This window comes from Gadus morhua, chromosome 9 (genome assembly GCF_902167405.1).
Source record: "Gadus morhua chromosome 9, gadMor3.0, whole genome shotgun sequence".
NCBI classification, from domain to species: domain Eukaryota; kingdom Metazoa; phylum Chordata; class Actinopteri; order Gadiformes; family Gadidae; genus Gadus; species Gadus morhua.
Genome location: NC_044056.1, coordinates 12524419 through 12547476, shown reverse-complemented (window position 1 = coordinate 12547476; position 23058 = coordinate 12524419). Strand labels below are relative to the sequence as shown.

The 23058-nt window shown below is 48.9% G+C and overlaps 1 protein-coding gene across 12 annotated transcripts; it reads left to right on the top strand.

The window, feature by feature from the left end:
• Positions 1-592: 592 nt before the first annotated feature.
• phf21ab (PHD finger protein 21Ab) lies at positions 593-23056 on the top strand. 12 transcript variants are annotated; one of them, XM_030365444.1, is made up of 20 exons: positions 595-1129; positions 2829-2868; positions 3023-3074; positions 3822-3920; positions 7503-7535; positions 7895-7960; positions 8210-8404; positions 9494-9709; positions 11281-11376; positions 12190-12498; positions 12612-12707; positions 13678-13729; positions 13810-13889; positions 14578-14638; positions 16146-16282; positions 17192-17347; positions 17577-17652; positions 17889-17992; positions 18163-18834; positions 18865-23056. In XM_030365444.1, exons 1-20 carry the CDS (start codon positions 895-897, stop codon positions 19477-19479), a joined length of 3390 nt encoding a protein of 1129 aa, XP_030221304.1. In that variant the 5' UTR covers positions 595-894; the 3' UTR covers positions 19480-23056. The 12 variants fall into 12 exon arrangements, with proteins under 12 accessions (XP_030221309.1, XP_030221304.1, XP_030221303.1 ...); XM_030365443.1 differs by having other exon boundaries at positions 18163-23056; XM_030365446.1 differs by having other exon boundaries at positions 599-1129; positions 8210-8356; positions 18163-23056.
• The last annotated feature ends 2 nt before the right edge of the window (positions 23057-23058 follow it).

The window sequence follows — 23058 nt, the reverse complement described above, 5'->3', positions numbered from 1 at the left end:
GTAGGCCTACAGTGAAGAGGTTTATTATAAAAAAAAAATGCATATTACACCTTAATTTCCACTTTGCCCATCTCCTGATCGTGATGATTGGGTTAATGGGGCTTATGGCTGATGGTAGCCTACATTTCCACTTGATCAACACAACCAACATTGTTGTGCAGTTATTTCATGGCTTCCTTCCCATCTTTTGATCTTTGATTTGCATCCCTATATTAATATTTAGATTATTCTAATTATATTTCGTTTACTTTTTAGTTATTTTATTTTTTGTTTACTACTATCTATCTTGAGAGCAGACACACGATATCTTTCCTCCTGAATAAAGCATCCCGTGTGGATGAGTGTTGATCTTAGTGAGGGCCCCTCTCTCCCTCTCTTCAAATCGAAAGAGCTTTATTGGCCCACAACATAAACATGTAGTAGGCGTACATTTCCAACGCAGTTTAAAAATCAGACAAAGGAAATATAGCGACGTCAAATTGGAAAACATACACCTTTAAATATAAGATAAAAATACAAATGTAAATAAGAGATAAGCCAAAACAAGTGCGATATGAAGTATAAAAAGGTATAAAAGTGAGTTTCACCGAGTTCACATCCGGGCCTTTCTCCCTAGGCAATGGAGCCGCATCACCGCTGTTCCTTAGGCAAAGTGAAATAAATTCGCCACATCGATAAGAAAAATAGTTCTCTTTTCCAACACATTTTCTTTTCACGTGCATCGCTCGATCCGCTCTATTGAATGACTTTAACCGTAGATAAATCAACAAATCGAAACAGTTTCGCACTGAAAAGTGTTCACCAGCTCCGCGTTTGAACTAGTTTGTGCACCCCCCCTCTTCTTCTCCCTCCTCTCCGGCGCAGTGATCGCTGTGAGTGCTCAGGCCGTGGTGAATGAGACTGAAGAAGAGTTCTTGTTTTGTACCTCAGTTTCTCCTCTTTTTTGGACCCGTTCTATTTAAACTAGTTCGAAACCCGTCCGGATCTGCTCTCCTCTCTCCCCCAGAGACCCGGGGAGCCTCTGTCGGCGCTGAGGCCACGCTGCGGACGCGGCGGAGTGGTTATTGGGTTGTTTTTAATAATTATTTAATTAATTGTGAGAGGAGGAGAAGAGGACCGCCGCTGCTCTGTGAGTCCAGAGGAGAGGAAGTAGTGCACGCTGGGCTGCTTTTCTTTTTATCGCATAACTTTCATTTTCGCTCTTTTCGCCCCACTCTGTCTGAACGGTGTGAGTGTGTGTGTGAGTGAATGTGTGTGCGTGCGTGCGTGTGTGAACGTGTGTGTGTGTGTGTGTGTGTGTGTGTGTGTGTGCGGTGCTGCGTGTGAGGACATGGAGAGAGTTGAGGCGCCCTCCTATTGGCGGAGCGCCGCCGTAGCGCGGAGCGGCCGACGCTCAACTTCTACCGCCGCCACTCCAACTGTCACCCCAGCACCACAAACCCCTCGTTTAGACGTTAACACGCGTCGACGGGACATTGTTTTAATGTTTGTGTTAATTTTCAAGTCCACGGTTGTTGAGTTCCGGAGCATAAGTTATGATATCGGATGGGTTATCGTTGTGGCTCATAGCAGTAGCTATTTCGGCTAATATACCCATTCACTTCCACTCCTCTGGCTACTCCGCTACTGATAGCCGGCGAGGCTAGCTAGCTACTTGCTAGCGTAGCGGCACTTGTTCTCCTCCGGGAGGATCGGGAGGTGCAGCTTTGTGGAGGAAGGATAAACCCGCAGTTTAAAACACCAAAATGCATTTTAAGGAGGTGTGAAATGTCCAGTAATCCTGACAGCAGGGTCTCACGGTGTTAAACCCCCAGTAAGTGTTCAGTTGTTGAGCTGAGGGCCATAGTGAGATGTAATGGAGGTTATAAAACATCTCCAGGTCGGTCCTTCACATCAGTATCACTTTCGGACTGGTTTTCTCCAAAAACCTCCATTTTGCTCCGATCCGTGTCTCCGTCTGTGTCTTTTTTTTTTAAGTTATTGAGATAACTAGGGGTCCATTAACAGGTCCTCTTATGGGGGAATGGGACCGAGGAGACACACAGGGACCTGGTCCTAATTTCTAGTGTAAACAGTCCCGCTGTAGAACCTGTGAGCCACCGCGGCTCTGTTGTGAGGCTGGTAGTGAGAGACTCATCACTTTAATCACCTGTTAGATGGAGCCTCGAGTTTCCGTTGCCTTCTGCTGTTCTTCGCTCCGTGTGTTGTGTTTCTAGTGCTACTTGGTGTGTATGTTGTTGCTCCTTGGTGTGTGTGTGTGTGTGTTTGTTGCTACTTGGTGTGTGTGTGTGTGTGTGTGTGTGTGTGTGTGTGTTGCTCCTTGGTTTGTGTCTGTGGCTCCTTGGTGGGTGTGTGTGTGTGTGTGTGTGTGTGTGTGTGCTACTCGGTGGTTGTGTGTGTGTGTGTGTTTGTTGCTCCTTGGTGTGTATGTGTGTGTTACTCCTTGGTGTTGGTGTGTGTGTGTTACTCCTTGGTGTGTGCGTGTGTGTTGCCTGGAAACTAGGAGTTTTCAAGCAGGCTGAGTTGCTGTTATACTCCTTGCTCCATATTATAATTCTAAGACATGAGATTATGTTACAACGAAAAAATATGTATTATACTAAGATGAACTGTAGGACGTTAACTGAATTGTATTCCGTATACACCAGGCCAAGTACAATGTTTTGATTTCTACAATCAAATGTTTTTTAAATAATTTTATACCAAGAGAAATTGTTGTTTAATGATAAAGCACCGAACATTATATTATTATATTTAAATTACCAAGAAACAGTCCTCTGGTCTCCACTAGTGATCTAAAGAGAGGATGTTTCTGTTGTTTCCAACAGGCCAGCAGTGCTGCAGTGGCACCCAGTTGAAAGCAAACTGGTAAGTGGTGCTAATAGCCAGAGGAGTTCCTCTCTGAGAGAGGAGAGCCCTTCCCCTGAACACGTGGTGAGTCCAGCGCCACACCACCTCTGGTTCAGCTCCATCCTCTCTCGTCTCCTAACATCTCTCCTAATACCTCGTCTCCTCTCCTCAGCGCTTCTTTGATGCTTCAATTGGATGGTCTTCCAACAGGAGCGGGTGGTAAGGTACGATTTTCAATCAAAGTGTAATGGGATTGCAATATACCAAAATAATTCCAACTATAGTAGATTAGAGCCCGACCCATATATCGGTTGGCTGATTTTATTGGCAGATATCGGCCAATCACAGATATATCGGTATCGGCGTATACGTTTGCGATATGAAGAATTTAGAAATGGTGTCGATTTACAAACGTAATTGCGTACAAATACATCCTCTACTGTGGCCAATCAAGGGGCTGCTCCACTCCAGGGCACCACAATATGTCATTCAAATGACAGCTGATGTCCTAATATCGGCCTTCTAGAATCCAGTATGGGTTGGCTCCCTGCTAAACCTTCTATCCTCTTCTGAGGAAGAGGAGGTCCCAGCAGTAGGGTCATGTAGAAACACCAGGGAAGACGAGGACCTTCTCCCTTTTCCCGATTAATTCCCAGATGATCCACAGCTCCTGATACCTTACTCTGCCCTTGTGGGCTGGACTTTATCCATTAGAACAGAGGCTGAGATACAGCGAAGCTGGGAGGATAACCCCAATCATGACCACTTCGTAGAAGTACCCTGCTGTCATCCCTCGAATATTGTTTAGAATGTATTCTGCACTTTTAAAAGTAAAGCATCCGTGTGTGTGTGTGTGTGTGTGTGTGTGTGTGTGTGTGTGTGTGTGTGTGTGTGTGTGTGTGTGTGTGTGTGTGTGTGTGTGTGTGTGTGTGTGTGTGTGTGTGTGTGTGTGTGTGTGTGTGTGTGTGTAGGCTGAACTTTGCCCTGACCCAGCTGTGAGACTGAGTGGACCCATGATGGAGCTCCAGATCTTACAGGAGGCTCTGAAGGTGGAGATCCAGGTCCATCAGGTAGGCTGTGATCTCACGAGGGGCACTGGTATCCTGACCGTCATGCTCCTCATGCAGCAATAGTTTGGAGACGTTCGTTTTCGAGGTTGTTTCCCTGGTCGATAACTAAAAGTAGGCCATCACTCTTCTGTGAAAGTTGCTGTCCAAAACTAAACTATTGACGAAACTGCACACCATTGTGTTGGCAAACGCACTCTATAACAACATACCGCAGTGCAAGTAAACATCACTGAGATGAAGAATCAGTTCCATATCAGAGAGCCATACTCTGAGGGCTATGGAGTATTTTACCACCATGGATGCAGTCGGAGCACTGTTTGTCACTATGTTGCCATCACATCGATATAAATCCACAAATGCAGTTGCAAATTTCAGAAATCCATCAAGTGCATCTCGAGGACAACCACACAGTCCAAGTCAAGACTAAAGACTCTGGTCACTGGTCTAAGTCAATTCTTAATCCTCTGGTCACTAGTCCAGGTCTACAGACTCTGGTCACTGGTCCAGGTCATGTCTTAATCCTCTGGTCATTAGTCAAACTCGAGCCTTAATCCTCTGGTCACTAGTCAAAGTCATGTTTTAATCCTCTGGTCACTAGTCTAGGTCATGTCTTAATCCTCTGGTCACTGGTCCAAGTCAAGTCTTAATCCTCTGGTCACTAGTCCAAGTTTTAAGTCTCTTTTGGTTTCACCGCGCCCACATAAGAATGCCAGGTGCCGATGCAAGGTACTGATCCGACCCAAACAATTGAATTTATTTATTAAAAGCTAAATATTTGTTTAGCTTTTAATAGTTTCCAAACTTTGTCAAATTTGACAGTTAATGGTTGCATACATGGTGGCCAAGTTATGAAATATAACTATTAATTTGATATAACTTTGTGAAAGTAAAAAGATACGTGCTGTGTTATGTGCAAGTCAATTGGTTAAGCTTCCATAAGTGTCTTGTGGTTGATGCAGTGGTACACAAGGACAACGGAATTGGGTCTGGAATAGTTATTTATGGGTATGATAACTATTTTCACAAGCTTAGTTCCTGGATATATTGTAACAATAGTGTGGATACGTGAAGGTTGAGTTGTCCCTGTTTGGCCTCTTCAGGCGTCGCTGCTCCAACTGGCGATCACCTGCTCTCAGAAGTCATTATCCAGCAGCACGTCCAGGAAGTACAGGACTGCTTCTGTTGAAACATGATGCCATCTTCTAGCACTGATGGGTCTAACTTGAATATGAAAGGACTTTAACCAGGTGTTCAGGACATGAACGCGTAGTGTGGCTTTAAAGACTTGAATGGCCTTCTCAACCTTTCACTCGCAGGTCTGAAGGTCCTTCCTCAGAGTGTTGTCTGTAGTTGAAGCCTGCAGCCTCCACCATGAGGAGGAATGGTGGATCTTGTGTGTGGGGTTTCACTGATGTTCAATGGGATGTCTTGTTGGATTTCTGGATCATTAGCAGAGATTGCAGATTCCAAGGGAGTTTTGGCTATTCTGTCTGGCTTCCAGAAAATTTCCTCTCCTCCAGCTTTAGAAGCTGTCCGCCCTACGACTTCTCGCGGCTTCATTTGCTTGGTATTTTCTTGGGCTAACAGATCTCCATTGTTATTCGTCAGTGGTCTCTTTACTAAAGAGGTCCGGTTTGCTCCAAATGTTGGAAGCGTGTGGTTTGGGAGTTGATGGACCTCAGCACTGTTGATTTTTTGGCTCCAGAAAAGATGGATCTATCCTGTCAAAGTGTGGTTCTCCTCAGTGTCACCTCTTGACCGCTACGACTGCAGCTGTAAGCTCCATTCTGAGTGTCGTCTTTTGTTTCAGAGGTGCCAGCCTGGATTTTCCTATTCTGAATAAGCATGCACTACTTTGTTATTTTTTTCAGTTTTGGATTGGAATGTACATTGTTCATCATTACCTAGCAGTGTTGACCTGCCCAGGAGACAGGCAGAAACACTCCTCTCTACAGAGCCGGCGCTCTGTCAATATCTCACACCATGAGCTCATTACAAAGTACCCCGCCCTAAACCATAGCCTAACTAGAATGCAATTCAACTGGATACGTAACATTACAACAGTTCAATGGATAGAACCTTATACTCTCTGTTGAAGTGTGTCCCTCCAGGTCTACAGCAGGGACACGCTGCAGTTTATCAGCGGTGGTGGGGCTAACGCATATGAGATGTCCAAAATACTGGTTCTAACCGACCCTGGAAATGGGGAATTAGTGGAAAGTAATAATAATCATAGAATGAAACCATAATAAACAGTCTGCTAAATGAGTTCCAATCTAAGGTCAGTTTTATGTACGATTTATTATTTATGGGTATTTCTTGCATACTGGGGTACGGTAGACTGGGTACTGCCCTGGGGTAGGGTAGACTGGCTACAGCCCTGGGGTAGTGTAGAATGGCTACTGCCCTGGGTTACGGTAGAGTGGCTACTGGGGTGGGGTAGACTGGCTACTGCACTGGGGTACGGTAGAGTGGCCACTGCACTGGGGTAAAGTAAAAAACGTCTCTAACCCTAAAGAGATGTATGTATCGGTCAATAAGCTGAAAGCATTGGGTAACCAAGTCTGACTAACATGCTACGGTCTGTATATTGGGTACATATAGCAGTATATAAAGACACGCATAGCAGTAACTCTATCTTTGAGATCAGCTCCTAACTTACCTAGTTGCCATAACAGTACATATATTCGTGAATATGGTGTTACCACTACCATCTGGGAACTCCAGAACGGGTTCCAGTCCCTGCTCGACTAATACATGTTGACGTTGTTGCCAATCTTCTGAACCCCAGGGGGAGCTGTTGACCATGTTAGGCACGGAGGTCTTCAGTGTCATCACTTTGGGAAATGTTTCCAAATCACTACACTTATCTTTTTACTGTAACTTTTAACAAACTATTCATTAGCTTTTAATTAGACAAGAGGCTGAGAGATACTTTCATGCTCGAGCTGCACCAGAGTGTGTGTAGCGCTCTTCTGAAAGAATTCAGCTACAAGCTGCAACTTGTCTCTCTGCAATGCTTCCAGCACTCAGACGCTGAAATGTCCTCTCTTCCCCCTCAGCACCATCTTCACTATTATACACCTTTTAAATCTGGATATGTCACCCCACGCCGACACCCCTCTTACGCACCTATTGTAAATCGTACGTCCTTGCACTTAAAAACAGTACTTGTAGTGTAGCATCGTATCCGAGCAATATCTGCGTGTATGGGGAAAAGGTTAACCTAGTGATTGTTAGTGCTTGGCACTTGCTTCTATGAACATCCTTACTGTACCAACAGCGGTATATGGTTTCTTTCTTCTGACAAATGAACTTATTGTAAGTCGCTTTGGATAAAAGCATCTGCTAAACGCCCTGAATGTAATTGATCAGTATTTGTGCTCCTGAAATAATTATTGTTTTATTTCCTTGTTGCTGTAAAAGACAATAGGCTTCACTGATCATATGAACGGCGTTGGAAGTGTATTAATATAAGGAGACGAGGTTGTTTATGCTGCTACAGGTCCAGTGGGCCTGTGGCATTGCCTGCTTTGTCCACTGGGGGGCGCCACATACTAAACATTTCCGTTCCCTCCTCAGAAACTGGTGGCTCAGATGAAGCAGGACACAGAGGTAGGTGATCCCCTGCCCCTCTTCTCACGTCTCGCTTTGTGCTTGCTCTCCATCTGTTATATGACCTCACTTTATTAGTTAATCCTAACCCAGCCCAAAGGTTTTTTAATTAATGTGCAACCATGAGGGCCACTTGGCATTCGTGTTTGTCTGAAATGCACACATTCTGTTGAATACCGTTGTATTCTTGTGGAGGCTCTGCCTTTCTGTCCGTCTGTCTTGTTTTTGCTTGGCTTCATACTCTATATTGGTTAGGTACTTTCATACCAGCAATGTTTATATTTGGGGAGCTTGGTGGGAAAAATGACCTTGGAATATCCTAGCGTTGACCTTGCTTTCACATTGTGGTTTAATTTCAGAATGCTGATCTGAAGAAACAGCTCCATGAACTCCAAGCCAAAATCACAGCGCTCAGTGAAAAACAGGTGAGACCAGCCTCCCTGGTCTTTAGACCAGCACATGACCAGCGTCCCTGGTCTGTAGAACAGCACATGACCAGCATCCCTGGTCTGTAGACCAGCACACGACCAGCAACAGAACCTCATCATCCACTGGGTTTTATCCCTTTCAACGTCTAATGGCTGAGTAGCCACCTCTTAGGTGGGGGTGGGATGCACCACGCAGCACGGGGGACATGCAGTAACCCAAACTCTGGTTTCTGTTGTCTTCTGCAGAAAAAGGTGGTGGAGCAGCTGAGGAAGGAGATTCTGGTGAAGCAGGACCCGGAGAGCAAGCTGCCAGTCCACGGCCCACCAGGAGGGGGCGACCACAAGCTGGGAAGCCAGCCAATGGGGGGTGACAACAAACAGGCTGGCCTTCTAGTGAGTCCCCCCGTTCAGCCTGGCCTGCCCACTGGACAACTGCAGCAGGTCACCCACTTAGAGAGACACACACACCCGCACACACACTGTACATTTACACACACACTCATACAATCAGTATTCACACACTGTCAACACACTCTGCGCACACACACTCATGCATGCACAAACGCACACACACACACTCTGTATTCACACACTCATACACACACACACTCTTTACTCACCTCACTCATACGCACTCCGTAGTCTGGCCTCACACACTCATGCACACACTCTGTTCACACAACCACTCATATTCATCCACTCTTTACATCCACTCATCCACACTCGTGTACACATTCAGACACATACACACACGCAACGTAACATCCCTAATGTGCCATCACCCCGGTCTCCAGTAAGGCACTAACTGTGTGTGTTTTTCAACAGACTCTGACTGTCACCCTGGTCCTCAGTAAGACACTAACTGTGTGTTTCTTTACAGACTTTGACTCTCGCCCCAGTCCTCACTAAGACATTAACTGTTTTTCTTTACAGACTCTGACCATCACCCTGGTCCCCACTAAGACACTAACTGTGTGTTTCTGTACAGACTCTTGTAACCCCAGTCCTCACTAAGACACTAACTGTGTGTGTTTCTTTACAGACTCTTGGTACCCCGGTCCTCACTAAGACAATAACTGTGGGTGTGTTTTTCTGCAAACTCTGACCATCAACCCGGTCCTCACTAAGACATTAACTATGTTTGACTCCTGTCACCCTGGTCCTCACTAAGACATTAACTGTGTGTTTGTTTCTTTAGACTCCTGTCACCCTGGTCCTCACTAAAACATTAACTGTGTGTTGTTATCTACAGACTGCCCATCAACCCGGTCCTCACTAAGGGATTAACTGTGTGTGTATTTCTTTAGACTCTTGTCACCCCGGTCCACACTAAGCCACTGTGTGTTTCTCTACAGACTCTGACTGCCACCCTGGTCCTCAGATAGACACTAACTGTGTGTGTTTCTCTAAAGACTCTGACCGTCACCCTGGTCCTCAGATAGACTCTAACTGTGTGTGTGTTTCTCTACAGACTCTGACCGTCACCCTGGTCCTCAGTTAAACACTAACTGTGTGTGTGTTTCTCTAAAGACTCTGACCGTCACCCCGGTCCTCACGAAGACGATACCTCTGGTCCTTAAAGCTGCAGCCACACCCACCCTACCGGCCGCAGTCCTGCCACAACGTACCCCTGCCGTTGCTATGGTAACCACAGCCATCAGCAAATCGGACTCCATGAATGCCCCAATAAACCTCCAGGTCACCGGCAAACCGACCAATCAGATCTCTGAGCCGGTGCGCCTCGTGGTAAGTCCTCCTGAAGGAATGTTCTTAGGGTTGGCTAGTTGGTAGGTTACGAACAGCCTGTCCTGTCGTTTGCACCTTACTTTATTTACCTAGCTAGTTAGTCAGTAAGTTAGCTAGCTGGTTATCTAGGTGGCCAGATACTTATTGAGCTAATTATCTCTCTGGCTAGTTGGCTTGATATAACAGCCTATGCCGCGGCTAACCTACAGATGATGATCTGCTGTGAAGCGTTTTACTGCGCCCTACTGCAGCCTCCTGTGTGTTTGGTTCTTTCCCCTATCGCCGCTCTACCTTCAGGCTGCAGCGGGGGTTTGACCCTTACTGCCTCGTCGTGGCCTACCCTAGCCCTAACTCTGTTAACTTAATGGGGGACAACTATTAAGAGAAAGGGAAGGTCCGGATACCTTCTGGGTTCTGTGGGCCTGCTACTAACTACTATAGTCAGCTAGTTCTGAACATCCTCTACTTTCAACAGTAATGTAGTTGGTTGGCTAGTTCAGAACCTCCTCTGATTTCAACAGTAATATAGTTGGTTGGTTAGTTCAGAACCTCCCCTACTTTCAACAGTAATATAGTTGGTTGGTTAGCTCAGAACCCCCTCTACTGCCTACTTTAATATAGTTAGTTGGTTAGTTCAGAACCTACTCTACTGCGTACTTTAATTTGGTTAGTTCAGAACCTCCTCTACTGCCTACTTTAATATAGTTAGTTGGCTAGTTCAGAAACTCCTCTACTGCCTACTTTAATAGAGTTAGTTGGTTAGTTCAGAACCTCCTCTACTGCCTACTTTAAAATAGTTAGTTGGTTGGTTTAGAACCTCCTCTACTGCCTACTTTAATATAGTTAGCGAATTTGTTAAGATCAGCTTTTACTGTATCCCTGATAACCCTACTATGGCAGGTTAATTATTTGATTGGTTAGCTAAACCTACTATGTTAGGTTAGTTAGTTGATTGGTTAGCCAACCCTACTATGGTTGGTTAGTTAGTTGATAGGTTAACCAACCCTACTATGATTGGTTAGTTTGTTGATTGGTTAGCTAGCTTACTATGGTTGGTTGGTTAGTTGATTGGTTAGCTCACCCTACTATGGTAGGTTAGTTAGTTGATTGGTAAGCTAACCCTACTATGGCAGGTTAGTTAGTTGATTGGTTGGCCAACTGTACTATGAAGTCCTTTTGTATTGGCTGTGATTGGTGACCATCTTACCGAGGTAAACGTCGCGAGCTGCGAACACATGATCCCATCTAGGTTGACGGTTCTCAACTGTTTACGACTCAAGGGCACTTAAATGTCTCTAAAGCCGAACCCTAATACCGTAGTTCTGTAGAACCCAGTCAGAAGAGGCCTGGTATGGTTCCTGGGTATTTGTGTACCGATACACTCACAGTAGGGGTGTTACTGTGACCATACCAGAGATCACCATTAACATCCTGTATTTCTGCTCATCCTGTGTGGAGCCGTCTCATAGCCCACATGTGTGACGTAACTCGCAGTGCTGCCAGCCGTCCACATGTGTGACGTAACTGCAGTGCTGCCCGCCGTCCACATGTGCTGCTGTGGTTTGTCTTAGGTGCAGGCTACCGCCAACTCCTCAGCCCAGCCAATCAAAGTTCCTCAGTTTGTCCCTCCTCCTAGACTGACGCCTCGGCCCTCTTTACAGCCACAGGTGCGTCACTGTAAGACCCGCCCCAAACCCACCCAGTCTCACCAGTCTCTGTGCCCCGCCCCCCACTGTGAGGCAGGCGTTCTCCAGCAGAGGGCAGTGAACACCGCTGCCTGCACCCTGGCACTCAGACACTGAGTCTGCTTCCTTTGTTGCTGCTAATGTTTTTAATTCTGCTATTCCCTGCCTACCACTCACCCTTACCCCTCACCCCCTGCTCCTCCTCCCCTACCCCTCACCCCCTGCTCCTCCTCCCCTACCCCTCACCCCCTGCTCCTCCTCCCCTGCTCCTACTCCTCATTCCCTGCTCCCATTGTTGACTGCGTGTGCGTGTGCGCGCGCGTGTGTGTGTGTGTGTGTGTGTTGCCTGCATCTTAACTGTTGTTTATGTTGCTGCTTGAAGCCTCTTGAAGTTTTCACATTCAATAATAATCCGTCTTGTATTCACCGATAGTCTGACATGTTTAATCATTGAGATGAACTGCCATATCCGCCCATACTGATTGCCAGCCAAGTAGCAAGGCTAATCTCAGTCCAGTTACCACTGGGTGAAGCCAGTGGTAGATGAAACTAGCCCAGTGGGACCAGTGACCTGTGTATATAGACCTAGCCAAGTGGGACCAGCCAAGTGTTACCAGGGACCTGTATATTGACCCAGCCCAGTTGGACCAGCCCAGTGACCTGCATATTGAGCCAGCCCAGTGTTACCAGTGACCTGTGTATATAGACCTATCTCAGTGTTCCCAGTGGCCTGTATATAGACCGAGCCCAGTAGGACCAGTGCAGTCTCTGACCCCTGTGTGTGGTCCGGTTCAGGTCCGCCCCAAGTCCGTCCCGGTCACCAACGTGGCCATCGCCCCAGCCCCGCCCCCCATGATGGCGGCGCCCGCGCTGCACCAGAGGCCTGTGATGGTGGCCGCCAAGATCGGGCCCTCCTCCGTCACCCCCATCCACCAGCTGCGCATCCTCAATGGCCAGACCCCACCCACCACCCTGACGGGCATCGTCATCACCACCAGCGCCCGGCTAAACACCGCCCCCCACGGCGCCACACAGCCAATCGGGAGTCCGGCGCCGCCCCCTCCCAGCTCCACACAACCAATCAGCAGCCTGGACGCGGCCAAGGTAGGGAAGAGGACTGAGGACACAAAGCATGATGCTGTTGGTCTGGGCTCTCGTATTTACACCCCCTCCCTCCCTCCCTCCCACCCACTCTCCTTCTCTCCTTCTTTCTTCAGATGGTGAAGTTGGTGGGAGGACGAGAGCTCAAGACTGTAGTCTCCACCCCCTCTGTAACCCCGCCTCCCCGACAAAAGAGGGAGGATAATCCACAGGTACATTAGCACTGTTAGCCCCCAGCCTCCACAGGTACATTAGCACTGTTAGCCCCCAGCCTCCACAGGTACATTAGCACTGTTAGCCCCCAGCCTCCACAGGTACATTAGCACTGTTAGCCCCCAGCCTCCACAGGTACATTAGCACTGTTAGCCCCCAGCCTCCACAGGTACATTAGCACTGTTAGCCCCCAGCCTCCACAGGTACATTAGCACTGTTAGCCCCCAGCCTCCACAGGTACATTAGCACTGTTAGCCCCCAGCCTCCACAGGTACATTAGCACTGTTAGCCCCCAGCCTCCACAGGTACATTAGCACTGTTAGCGCCTAGCCTCCACAGGTACATTAGCAATTTTAGCGCCTAGCCTCCACAGGTACATTAGCACTATGAGCCCCTAGCCTTCACAGGTACATTAGCACTGTTGGCACCTAGGCTCCACACGTACATTAGCACTATGAGCCCCGAGCCTCCACAGGTACATTAGCACTGTTAGCTTCCTAGTCCCCACACCTGGACTGAGCAGAACTCTCACAGGGTAAAGCGTGTAATGCTAACACTGTTACTGTTGCTGTCTGTAACTGACGGCCAGCTCGTTGTTTCCTGCTCCATTCTTCGGTTAGTTAGTTTATGAATGGCTATTTGAGGAGGATTGTTCATCACATCCACTTCCAGAAAGGTCTTCTGCAGCTTTTGGTGGTGTTCTGCAGACGGATCAGAATCAGCGTCTCAGAAAGCTGAATCGATATAGATAAAACCTTATTCATCCCCTGTGTTACAGCTCAGCAGCAGTGGAAGACACAGGATAGGATAGTTAGATAGTTGGATGGATGGATGGATAGTAAGGACCAACAGTGTACATTATGAGGTGGCTGGCTCGAGGTGCTCACCCTAACAGATCACCTGTAGACCGGCTGCTCCTGGAGCTGTACAACGTTGTCTACAATCTACATCTCCTTTTGTTTCCTTCAGAAACTGGCCTTCATGGTGTCTCTGGGGCTGGTGACCTACGACCACCTGGAGGGTAGGTGTCCGCTCCGCCTTCTGCTTGGTCCCCAGGGCCTTCGCATTGGTCCTCCCCTACTCACTCATGTTTCCTCTCAGAGATACAGAGCCGGCGGCAGGAGAGGAAACGCAGAACCACAGCCAACCCGGTGTACAGCGGCGCTGTGTTCGAACCCGAGGTACAGAACCGACCGCTGGGCTGGGGATCTCCGTCTGTAGGGGTCTTAAAGGGGCAGTGTCACTCTCCGTCTGTAGAGGTCTTAAAGGGGCAGTGTCACTCTCCGTCTTCAGGGGTCTAAAAGGGGCGGTGTCACTTCGTCTTTAGGGGTCTTAAAGGGGCGGTGTCACTACATCTTTAGGGGTCATTAAAGGGCTGTTCTCATACAGTGGTTCTGAAATATGGGTAAGCCTACCCCTAAGGGTACTTTAGAGTACTGCAGGGGTACTTCTTTCAAAAAAGAAGAGAGGCCCATGTTTCTCACAGAATTGTGAGTATTTGCACCGATTTTAATGGTCATGTTTCCACTGGCAAATAGAATGCACATCCATTATTTATATACATTTTATTGTGAAGGGGGTACTCGGCTGAAGGAATATCCTAGAGGGGGTACACTAGTAGAGACAGTTAGAGAACCACTGCGCTAGTATAAGAGGACTGCTTCATAGGGTGTTGACCACAACATGGTGGTCTGAACCTCGACTCCCTTCTGTCAATAAAATGGGATGGTTCCCCTCAGTGTTGTGATTTGCGTTCTCTGTCGGTCCGCTATGCAGAGGTTCTATGGGCGGTCTACTCTTGACGTTCATCTTGCAGTGATCTCCTTTCTACTGTGAGCTTTTGTTCATCTTGTTGTTTTTCCCATGCAGAGGAAAAGAAGTGCAGTGAGCTATCTCAACAGCCCTCTTCATCAAGGGACCAGGAAAAGAGGTCGGTACTGGGTTACTTACTACCGACTAGAACTAAAAGTACAGAAGTACTAGATCTAATGGAACTAAAAGTACAGAAGTACTAGATCTAATAGAACTATAACTACTTGTATCCATGTGCTAGACTTGTTCAGTATAAGCAGTGCTCGATTTTGGAAGAGATTAACCTAGTTCTGCAAATTGTAAGTTAAAACTACTTCTAAAAGCTTGTAGGAAATACTTCTCTAGATAGTCTTGGCAACATACCGATGGATCATTGGGCAAGTATGACGACTGTAAACAGACCTTTTCTGTGCATGATTGTTCTATTTTTTAACTATTCATGTGAAAAATCCTAACGACTTAAAACGGAAGTATTTTCCGATGTTTGTGAGAAGTCTGTTTTGAAACACTGTTAATATCAACTTGGCTTGTGGGTCGACCCTGAGAACGGGATTCTTTGTCCTTTAAATCAAACGTTGTTTCCTATGGGACTGAGCTCTTGGGGTTATTCTTACAAGCTTGACTGCTACTGTGGAGCCCTAAATATGTGGTACAGTCCACCAGTCTTCCACTACTGGGGTCATTTGGTGTCCAGTTATGTTTCTGAACCTCGCCCTGGCATAAGAATATCAGTAATGGTCCATTGTAGCGAAGGAATATCGGTAATGGTCAATAGTAGTGTAGGAATATCAGTATTTTTCTATAATATTGTAATATTTCGATATCCGTCTATCATTGCATAGAAGTATCGGTGTTTGTCTGTATTAGCATAGGAATATGGATAAAAGGCTGATATTAGCATTTGAGTATCTGTAATTGGCAATGAATATCATATTGGTGTTTCCGGGGCTCTTAGTTGTGTGTCTAGTGGAGTGGTGTTCGTGTTCAGCTCGGTTTACAATAAGCTATATGCTCTTTTGCTGCTTGCTAGGAGCCAGATTCTCATTTCACAGGCAAAATGCTCCAGTGTCTCAGAGCGCCCACCAGACTGTCCAGGTCTAATGCTAGTGTGGAACTGGTCTCCATAGCTGACCTATAGCTAGTGTCTATATAGCTAGCCCATAGCTAGTCTATGTATCTAACCCAGAGCTGGTCCATGTTCATGACCCAGAACTATGCTATTGCTAACCCAGATCTAGTCTATGTAGCTAACCCAGAGCTGGTCCATGTAGCTAACCCAGAGCTGGTCCATGTAGCTAACCCAGAGCTGGTCCATGTAGCTAACCCAGAGCTGGTCCATGTAGCTAACCCAGAGCTGGTCCATGTAGCTAACCCAGAGCTGGTCCATGTAGCTAACCCAGAGCTGGTCCATGTAGCTAACCCAGAGCTGGTCCATGTGGCTAACCAGGGCTGGTGTGTGTGTGTGTGTGTGTGACTAACATGGCTCTATACCGCTCCCCTCTCTCCTGCTAGCCAACGAAGACTCCCTTTCCAAGGTACGTCCCCCGGACGCTGTCTCGCTTCACCCCTACTCCATCTTTCTTTTGTTCTTTGTTTTTGCGTCTGTGTCGTCTCATCTCACCCAGGTCGCCCACCCAAACACACCAACGTGCCGGAGCTGTGCAGCCTCACCCCGACTCCCCCCTCCATCACGGCCCCCGACCAGCCCTCCCCCGCCCCCCCAGCCCACACCCTCCCCCTGCCTAGCCCCGCCTCCGGGGATGTAAGTAACCGCTGGGGGGGGAGACGGCCTCAGTCCGGGCCACAGATTCCCTTTCCCCTCCTAATCTTAACCAATCAGAGGGTTTCAAACCCATCATACTTCCTATTGGCCAATAACCCTGTATCATTTAGCACATGGAGCCCTATTGGCCAGTAACCCTGTCTATCATTTAGCACACAGAGCCCTATTGGCCAGTAACCCTGTCTATCATTTAGAACACGGAGCCTATTGGCCAGTAACCCTGTCTATCATTTAGAACATGGAACCTATTGGCCGGTAACCCTGTCTATCATTTAGAACATGGAGCCTATTGGCCGGTAACCCTGTCTATCATTTAGCACACGGAGCCTATTGGCCGGTAACCCCTCTGCACCCCAGTTTCCCCACGCACCACATCCATTCGATCTGTCGTCTCCATCAGCAGCCATCTCTCATCAGTTGATTTACAGTTTGGTTCCACCTTACAAAGTGAACAGTCAGAATGTGTCCCAGGTCCGTTAGTGTCTCAATGTGTAACCAAATTAACCTGAAAGCTAGGCCAGCATAGAACCTCCTTTTCCCCGCCCACTATGTCGTGTGGCTGTGTCCAAAGACGGGGACTGACACGCTCACTGTGGTATGGCTCCTCCCACATTGTTGGATCACCAAACCCAGTGTAGGGTGGCTCCGCCCACAGTGTAGCGTGGCTCCGCCCACAGTGTAGCTTTGCCCCGCCCACGGTGTCGGGTGGCTCCGCCCACGGTGTCGGGTGGCTCCGCCCAGAGTACCTGCTGGTCCTGCCCAGTGTGAGGGGCTCTGCCCACAGCGTCGGCGGCTCCGCCCACAGCGTCGGTAACTTCGCCCACAGCGCCGGCAGTTACGCCCCCTCTGACGTAGCGAGGGGAACTGATGGGTGCGATTGTTCCACAGGGAGACGTCCATGAGGACTTCTGCACTGTGTGCAGGCGCAGTGGGCAGTTGCTCATGTGCGACACGTGTTCGCGTGTTTACCACCTGGACTGCCTGGACCCCCCGCTGAAAACCATTCCTAAAGGCATGTGGATCTGTCCCAAATGTCAAGATCAGGTAACTGCAGCGGGCCGCAGCTCCTAGCACCCCTCTGGCTGAGAACAGGGCAGCTCACTGTAGGACTGTTCATTGCTTTGTAAGGTTCACTCGATGTTCACATGTCATTCTGTTAAATATAAGACATCCCATAATCCATCCAGTCCATTTTCCTGTCCTTCCTGCTGTCTCTTCTGGGTGGTGACCTCCCTCTCACAGTCACCATGACGACAAAAACCTTCCCTTGCAGATCTTAAAGAAAGAAGAGGCCATCCCATGGCCTGGCACCCTGGCCATCGTTCACTCCTACATCGCCTACAAAGAAGGTGATCTATCCCCCGCTGCACCGCAGCTCCAGATGGTGTGGTTGTCATAGTTAAAGGAATGTGTGCTACACAGGAGCTCAAGATGATTTGGTTGTCATAGTTACCGTAATGTGTGTTTCGCTGCAGCGGTTGTCATAGTTATCGCAACCCAAGATTACGTTGTCGTAGTCCCGGTAATATGTTGTCACTAACTAATGGTCACATGATGTGGTTGTCATGGTTACGATGTGTTGCAGCTAAAGAGGAAGAGAAACAGAAGCTGATGAAGTGGAGTTCTGAGCTAAAGATGGAGCGAGAACAACTGGAGCAGCGAGTCAAACAGCTCAACAACTCCATAACAGTAACCAACTTAACTAGTAGTCACCCTGTAAATAATGCAGCAACCTACATTATGCTAGCTTACAGACACTAGTCGTAGTACCTTAAACTAGTAGTCACCTTGTAACTAACAGTTAACCACAGTCATTGTTTTATTGAATTTATTCAAAGTTTCTTTCCTTCCGTCATTAGAAATACATGGAAAACAAAAACAACATGCTGGCCCGTCAGAAGGAGATGAGCCAGGCCCTGGAGAAGGTCAAACATCTGGTCCGTCTCATCCAGGCCTTCAACTACAACAAGGCTCTTTTGGAGACGGAGCCCATTGTCCCCACGGTGCAGGTCCCCGCAGTGCTGGTCCCCACCGCGCAGGTCCCCACCGCGCTGGTGCCCACCGTGCAGGTCCCCACCGCGCTGGTGCCCACCGTGCAGGTCCCCACCGCGCTGGTGCCAAGCGTGCAGGTGCCCACCGCGCTGGTGCCCAGCATGCAGGTGCCCACCGCGCTGGTGCCCAGCGTGCAGGTGCCCACCGCGCTGGTGCCCAGCGTGCAGGTGCCCACCGCGCTGGTGCCCAGCGTGCAGGTGTGCAGCGCGCTGCCCACCGTGCAGGTGTCCAGCACGCTTCTGCATACCGCGCAGTTGCCCAGCGCGCAGTTGCCCAGCGCGCAGTTGCCCAGCGCGCAGTTGCCCAACGCGCAGCTGCCTACCGCGCAGCCCCCCACCGCGCAGCCGCCTACCGCGCAGCCCCCTACCGCGCAGCCCCCTACCGCGCAGGTCCCTACCGCGCAGGTCCTCACTGTGCAAGTCCCAACAGCGCAGTTCCCCAACTCGCAGGTCCCCGTCGCGCAGGTCCCCGTCGCGCAGGTCCCCGTCGTGCAGGTCCCTGTCGCGCAGGTCCCTGTCGCGCAGGTTGTCCCCCTCGCGCAGGTCGCCCCCGTCAAGCAGGCCATCCCCACCGCGCAGGTCCCCACCGCGCTGGTCTTTGTGGCAGAGGTCACTACAAGGCTTGTCCCCGTCGCGGAGGTCCCCGCCACACAGGTCCCCGCCACGGAGGTCCAACCTCCTGTAGAAACGGAGGCCAGTGTCCCCCCCGCAGAGCCCCCGGCGGTGGCGGTGGAGTCGGGGGAGGCTGCGGTCGCAGCCCCGCGGCCCTCTGCTGTGGCCCGACCAGCGGAGCAGGAGGAGGTCCGGGACCCCATCCCTCAGATACACGTAGAGACCAGCGGGGCGCGCCCTGAGGAGGACGACCCCCAGGGGCCCGGGGGGCCCGCTGTAGAGACCAAGGCGGGGCCGGGCGGCTCGGAGGCGGCTGCCACCACCAACGGTACGGCCGAGTCCGCCGCTCACGGGGCCGGCGCGGCCCCCAGGGCGGAGGGCACCTCGGGGGCCTGCGGGGCCTCAGAGGCGGCGCCAGAGGTAGAGGCGACCGACGGCAACAACAGCAAAACCTCAGCGTCGCGCCGCCCCCCCCTCCTGGACCCACTCTGTACTCTGGACACTAAGAAGTAACGGGTTCCCCGACATATATAAAAGAAGACTTTCTGCTTGCACCTTAGGGTGCCCTGAAGTTGCCAATCTGTATAAATGTTGTTTGTTTGCATCGTATTGTCAGACTGTGTCAATGGTAGATATACAGCCCCACGAAAGGGCTCTGGGAAGGTAGACGAGGTCGTCATGCCAATTAGAGGAGGAGATGGACTCTCTCACCACACCAGTCTGTGCCTGCTCTGACAGACCGGGTTCAGCAGGGCACGGCTCCATGGAATGGGGGTCCAACCAGGGTCGGTGGTATCTGGTCTGGACCCTGACACCTGGAGCCAGAGAGGAGCTCCGGTGGTCTGAAGCAGCAGTATTAGTTCTGCCCCAACCACCCTGCATCAACCAACCGTCTCCTGAATAATGTGACCGACTCCCCACCACCCAACACATCAGCCACTAGGTCCTGGTATCCTAGAGGCCTCTGCCCTGATCCCTAGAGGCTGGGTCCTGATCCCTCGAGGCGGGCCCCAAGGCCGGGTCCTAGAGGCCTAGGTCCTGATCCCTAGAGCCTGTGTTGCTGAGGACTGGGTCCTAGAGGCCGGGTGGTTGAGGATGGTGTGTGTCCATGTGAGTGTTAGCCTACAAGTTGTTTTCAGTGATGTTGGTCCAGTGTAGTGATTGAGTTTCATTTGTGAGTCAAGTGTCAACTGTGAGCACTAAATGTGAAATTGCAATATTGCAATGACAACACAAAACTATTTCTGGGCTGTGTTTCTTTTTAAAGGAAAACGTATTCAGGTCTTCCTAGTTTTCAGAATAAGTGCTTTTGTTCCGGAGCCTGATGGACCGGCGTGGTTATTACGAAGGAATCCTCTTTACAAGCGGAGAACTTTGTCCTCGCATACCTTTTTGTTAAATTCTCAACTGCCAAAATCCAATGCATCTAAATCCAGCAGGGATTGGCTGACGGGCTGACTGAGAGGAGCTCGTGCATTATGGGAAGAGGAGTCTACTGTCTGAGAACCCAGAGATCACTCCCCATACATAGATATAGATATATCTATGTCTATAGATATGGAGATGACTATGTCTATAGATATATCATATCGTCTGGAGATTAAAGCACAAGCTTGCTGCATATTCCACCCAGTGCTGAGAGCCTTTTGTACATTGAGGAGCTGCCGTAAGCCCCTCCCTTTGTCATGTGACCCCAGCCGCCACACACACACATTGCCAATATTTTTCTAGAAGGGAATTCCCCCCCCCCCCCCCACCCAACACGTGTCTGAGGATCATTAGGTTGATTTAGACCCCCCCCCCCCCTTGATCATCTCTGTGTGGTCGAAGAAGCACTGACATCATGGAGGCAGAATCAGTGAGCAGAGCGGATCACATCTACTGGTACCACTGGTGTCTACTGGTTGTATTACTAGTATATACTGGTTGTAGGATTTGTGACTAGTCTCCCGCTCTACTGATGGTGCCTTGCGATGCAATGCACTCTGGGAAATTAAGTTTCATAAAACAAATGTACTTTTTTCCACCCTCAAGGTATTCCCCCCCCCCCACATACATGACTTTGATGAGGTTATTTTTTGTTTAATTTACGTTAATTTTCTATAGAAGAAATTCCATTTTTTTATCGGCTGTTTGATCAGCTCCCCGTTCTTCATATCATGTCACCGCAGCGCTCAGTGTTCGACTAGCCTGGCCTTGATATCTGCTGCTCCTGCTCTGGGCTCCACTGCTGGCACTGTAAAGACGAGTACGTTCCCCAATGAAATTCTACCTGGAAGTTAGCACATTATCAATTCCATTACGTTTCTTTTATCCAGCCTGGGTTTGGATGTCTGAGTAATTCCTAAATATGGCAGATGGATCAAATGTTCAGGGTGTGGAGGTTGCCAGATTGGACCACATTCCCCCCTCTGCTCCTCCCTCAGTAGGTACCCGGAGTGCCTTCCTCACACGGCAGATAAAACACTGTGACCACGCCCCCTGGCTAGGCTCCTCCCCGTCACCAGTCCACTGGACCAGTCCGACCGCTCAGTGTTGTTGCCTTACATCCATCTGATTGGTTATCGTCACCAGTCCTCTGAGTCGCTCACTGACTGCAGCACTTTTCCTTTGCCCAGTATTACAGTCTCCGATTCGGCTCTGTGTATATACATGTGTGTATGTATGTATAGGTGTATATATCTATATATAGATATATATAGATATGTCTTCTCTATTCTGCCTCTGTATACGAGTCCAGAGAGCCCCCCCCAACACTGCGGTTAGCGTACCCCTGGGTTAGCGTACCCCTGGGTTAGCCAACCATTTGTAATAAGCAGATGGCGTTTGAACCCAACCAGGTCAGCTGTATTCTCAGTCCGATTGAACGCATGCCTTCTTATGCAAGTTTTTATACATTTGTCGAAGCGGTTGAAAATACATTATGCTTTATCTTTGTTTCTAAAGTTTTGTAAAGTTGTCAAGAGGATGAACGGTCGGACATCGTAGTGTGACAACAGTCTCAATTTAACTTCCCTAACGCAGCAGTGTCGCTACATTCCACCCAGTCTGAATGGACCTAGCTTCACTCATTGGCTTTGCTAATTCTATATTCCACAGTGAGATCAGAAGTAGTTCTAGAAACAAGTGAGACAAGATGTGAATCTGATATATCCAAAGAGTTCTGCAGGGTTGTTGAGGCCTCTATGTATGCGCTACATATCAGCCGCCGCAGAGCAGCTAGCCCTGGTCCTAGCGCTCACTGCTCGTGGAATAGAGGGAGTTCAAATCTTTATGCATACAGACATTGTTCAACACCACTTCCTGAGCCCAGTCCGTGTTCCTGGAGCATCTTGTAAAGTCACCATTTATTAGTTGAAATAATCCAAGTCATGATTGTGGCCTTCTAGTATTGTTAAACATGACATATCCCTTATCCTCACCCTTAGACCCTCCTCTTTACCCTAAGCCCCTCCTCCTTCCCCTTAGACCCTCCTCCTTCACCTTAGACCCTCTGCCCTACCCTTAGACCCTCCTCCTTACCCTCAGACCCTCCTAACCCTTAGAACAATCCTCATCCTTGGAACTCTCCTCAGCCTTAGAACCATCTTAACCCTTAGAACTCGACTCTTCATCACTACAGACTCACACCTGACTTGAGTCCCCTCCCCAGCCTTAGAACCGGCCCCTGAACCTTTAGAACCCGCTCCCCCAGTTCTCTGCTCCTCGTCGCTCGGCTCCTCTCGTCTCCGGTTCCTCTTGGGGTCGGGGGGCAAAAACAGATCTTTTTTTCCATCTTCCGTTGGGTGAGATGCATTGTAGCGAAACGAATAAAGAGAAGTTCACCGTGGTGTGCTGACTAATGTGTAAATTGTTAATTACACAGTATGAATATTTGTATAATTGTTTGTATTTTTTTCATGATCTTTTGAAAGGAATGTGTTCGTTTGTGTCTTCTGTTGGCCTGACATTGTGACTGGTCCGGTGGACATTACCTCTGGGGAGTGTTTAGGAATACTGTAGGGACATGGGAAGACCTTAATATTAGGAGCATTTGATCAATTTGTATTTATTTATTTTACCATTTTGTTAATAAATTGTGAAAAGCGAAGT